The 3,806-nt window shown below is 44.7% G+C and overlaps 1 protein-coding gene across 1 annotated transcript; it reads right to left on the bottom strand.

The window, feature by feature from the left end:
- Positions 1–1,367: 1,367 nt before the first annotated feature.
- On the bottom strand, positions 1,368–3,158 carry LOC132874204 (E3 SUMO-protein ligase ZBED1-like). The gene is made up of 3 exons (XM_060910194.1): positions 2,314–3,158; positions 1,886–2,072; positions 1,368–1,808 (listed from the first exon to the last, which is right to left on the bottom strand). The coding sequence occupies exons 1-3, from the start codon at positions 3,156–3,158 to the stop codon at positions 1,368–1,370; spliced, it is 1,473 nt and encodes a 490-aa protein (XP_060766177.1).
- Positions 3,159–3,806: the final 648 nt, after the last annotated feature.

A 3,806-nucleotide genomic window follows, 5' to 3' on the forward strand; every position in this document is an offset into this window, starting at 1 on the left:
GCTGAGGTTTGCTCTGTTAAAGTCCCCCAAAACAATGAGCAAAGAGTCCGGGTGTTTTTTCTCCACATTGTTTATCTGGTCAGCCAGGTGTTATAATGCCTCATTAATACACGCCTGAGGGGGGATGTAGACTCCAACCAGAATAAACGAGGAAAACTGTCGCAGAGCATAAAACGGTTTGCAGTTTATGAATAGTGACTCCAGATAAGGACTGCATGATTTGTTCAGAACTGTGACATCAGTACACCAACCTTCGTTAATGTAAAAGCAGATTCTGCCTCCCCTCGTTTTCCCCGTGAGCTCCGTTTCGTGGTCCGCTGAGTGCAGGTGAAATCCAGGCAGGTGGAGAGAAGTGTCCGGGATGTGCTCACCGAGCCAGGTTTCGGTGAAGCACAAGGCAGCAGATCTGTTAAAATCCATGTTAATTGAGTTGAGGAGCAGCAGTTTGTCCATCTTGTTGGCCAGAGAGCAGACGTTAGCCAGGTGAATAGACGGGAGCGCAGTGCAAAACCCCCGCTGCCTCAGCCTGATGAGCGCGCCGACTCGCTTCCCTTGGTGTCTCCGGCTTTCTCGGCGTAATCCATAGAGAGCTGCTGCTCCTCCAACAAGTAGCTCTGGAAAACTTTCCGGATCAATGAAGACCAATGAAAAAACTTTACTGGTGTTTATTCCAGTGTTTATAAGTTCTTCTCTGGAGTATGTGACAAGCGAAGGAGCGCAAAAAACACAACAAATACACAAAAACATAGAAAGTACGAGAGAGTGAAGTACCGAGGCAACCATCCGCGGCGCCATCTTGGATGACGAAGATGGATTCCTCAGATACTAATTAGTGCTGTCAAGCGATTAAAATATTTAATCGCGATTAATGTCGCGACTGTCATAGTTAACTCGCGATTAATCGCAATTTAATCGCACATTTTTGTCACATGAAAAACCATTGTAATTCTCTTATCAGCATAAAAAAAGTGAATGGGCTTGCTTTGTATCAATTTTTTTTTTTTTTATTGCAGAGCATAACACGTCACAGCCACTGACATCCATAACTTCCATATTATATGAGAAAACCAAGGGTTGAAAATAAAGTGCATATCACTGAAAATAAAAAAATGTTTCACTTTACTCAGTTTCTTTTGAAGAGAAGTATTTGCCATAAAAGAAGAAAAAAATACAGATAACAAAAAAAAAAATATGTAGGCACAAAAGCAGCCCCTTAAAAAGGCTGATACAAAATGAAAAGTGTCCTTTGAGTGGAGCAGTACAGCCCTACTGCTGCAATTTTTCACAAAGGCTTACCAACTCAGCCTCTTGAATCTTGAACATGAACATCATGTAACAGGTATATAACAGGTGAGCCAACTAATGGCCTACTTTTTGTCTTTCAGCCAGTTACTCAAACAGACAAGCCTGTTGACATTTTCTGACAACAGGGAAGCTCGTTTTTTCTGAACAACATGTCCAGACAGTGAAAACAATCGTTCACATGGTACTGAAGTGGCAGGCGTTACTAAGTACTTGCGTGCAAGGGAGGCCATCTCACTGTGTGAAGCTTCATGTGTGGACCACCATTCCTGGGGAGAGTCCTCAATGCCAATCATAGGTTCTGACTTGTAGCGCTCAATAGACCAGTCCACATGGTCCTCCTCTTCATCCGAGGAAGATTCTTGTGTTAACATGAGAGCTGGCTTCTTCTTCTCTGGCTCGGGTGTGCTTTTGTTATCCCGTTCTGCTTGACGCTCCTTCCCCAGCTCCTGGAGCAAGGCGTGGATGGAATCCCACACGAGAACCCGGTCAGGTTTGCTCAGACACTTGGTATTTAAGACAAACAAAATACTGAGAAGAATGTAGCATGGATATCTTACCTTGGGTCGAGTGCTGTTGCAACCCTGAGCCATGTGATGTTTAACTTCTCCTTGCGATCTCCCATATCTGCTGAAAAGGTTTCCTTGAACTTGATCATGTACGCTGGGTCGTCCTCGGTGATGTCCATCACTCGGGACAGGTGACATAATGCTGGCAGCACCACTGAGCAAGAAACAAACTTCTCTCCTCCCAGAAGATCAGACACATATCTGCAACAATGTACAAAAGCTCTTTAATGTCGTAATTCTCTGTCACACACATACAGGCACCAGAATCAGTTACAGTGATAGAGGGGGACAGAAGAGGGATCACACACATACACCCTACATTTACAATAGTGTGTGGGACACACACACACACACACACACACACGCACACACACACCAGACAGCCTACATTTGCAGCAGTAGAAGGGAGAGAGGTCATACTGAGACATATAAAATTAATTACCTGCAATGCTCCAATGCAGCTTCGAGCTTCTTTGTTTTCTCCAGCTCAATTGCTGTTGGGATGGTGACTTTGGTTGAGTTTAAGGCCAGTGCCCCTCTCAGAGGTTCAACATTCCGGTTGACACGCTTAATCATTTCAAGGTTACTATTCCATCTTGTTGCCACCTCCTGCGTGAGCGCTTCTTTTTTCTGCTTGTGTGCAATTTGTTGCTGCTCGAGCTCCAGGGCAGTCGCTGGGCTGTGCTTGAAGTGTCCCACAAGTTTTCGGCATTTTGCCAATGCACTATCGAATGGGCTGTTATGCAGAGAAACCGTGATTGCACGGTGCATACTGTGTACGACGCACGGCATGTGTTCAAAGGGGAGCTCTCTGGCCGCTGCCATCATATTGCGTGCACTATCTGTGGTCAGTGAGACAACTTTTTTTTCGATGTTCCACTCTCTGGCTACTTTCATAAAGTGCTCAGCAACGGTATCAGCGAAGTGCCTCTCTTCTGTCTTCATAACAGTCAAAGCATGGGACTGAAGTTCCCACTGTGGAGTGAAATAATGTGCTGTGACCCCGAGGTAGTTCTCATTACTGAGTGACGTCCAATAATCTCCTGTTAGCGCGACTATGTCTGTCTGCCCCAATGCCTGTTGTAGCTGGGACTTCTCTATTTCATACAAAGTTTCTATGCGGCTCGTGATAGTAGCTCTGGAAGGAGTTTCGTAGGTCCAGTCGTTGGATGCGATGCGAATTATCTCGGTCAGACCCTCATCATCCACAATGCTAACGGGCCTGCATGCAGTAGCCACCCATTTAGCTATGGCTGCAGTTAGCTTGTTTTTAGTTGCAGCATCCATGTGCCTGTGTCGAAACCCATCCATTGTTGCCTGGTTTTGGCGCGGAGGAGGCGTCGAATTTGAATCACCGGTGTGTTTGGCCATCAAATGATATTTCAAACTGGATGTGCTCCGATGGTAACTAAGTTCACATCGACAGTAAGTGCAAATTACTTTAGTTTTATCTACCGAGCCATCTTTTAATATTTTAAATTGAAACTTTCCGTCTAGAAGTGTTCGTCCTGCTTCCATTTCAACTTGTCTGCTCAGTTGGGTTCTTGTTGGCTGTTTGCAACTGTATTGCTCAGTACTGCCACCCTGTGAGGGGCGTGGCATTACAGTCTAGCTGCTATCGTTTTTCTAAGCAAAGGCTCCTGGCAGTTTCAAAAGCTTATGAAAAACCTACATCATGTCACAGAGCGTTAATCTCGCGATAAAAAAATTATCGCTGTTAAAATTGAGTCAAGTTAACGCGTTAATAACACGACATTTTTGACAGCACTAATACTAATACATCTGATTGTGATAGTCTTGAAATTGGAGTGTGTGTACATGCTACTGCTATACACGTAGAACTGTATTTGTTCGAACCATCAGAAAGTGAATCCGATAGTAACATGTCAGCCACAGAGGCCCCCACCTTACAAAATAAAGCCAGAAAACAAAGCC

This window comes from Neoarius graeffei, chromosome 26, assembly GCF_027579695.1.
Source record: "Neoarius graeffei isolate fNeoGra1 chromosome 26, fNeoGra1.pri, whole genome shotgun sequence".
Classification (NCBI taxonomy): domain Eukaryota; kingdom Metazoa; phylum Chordata; class Actinopteri; order Siluriformes; family Ariidae; genus Neoarius; species Neoarius graeffei.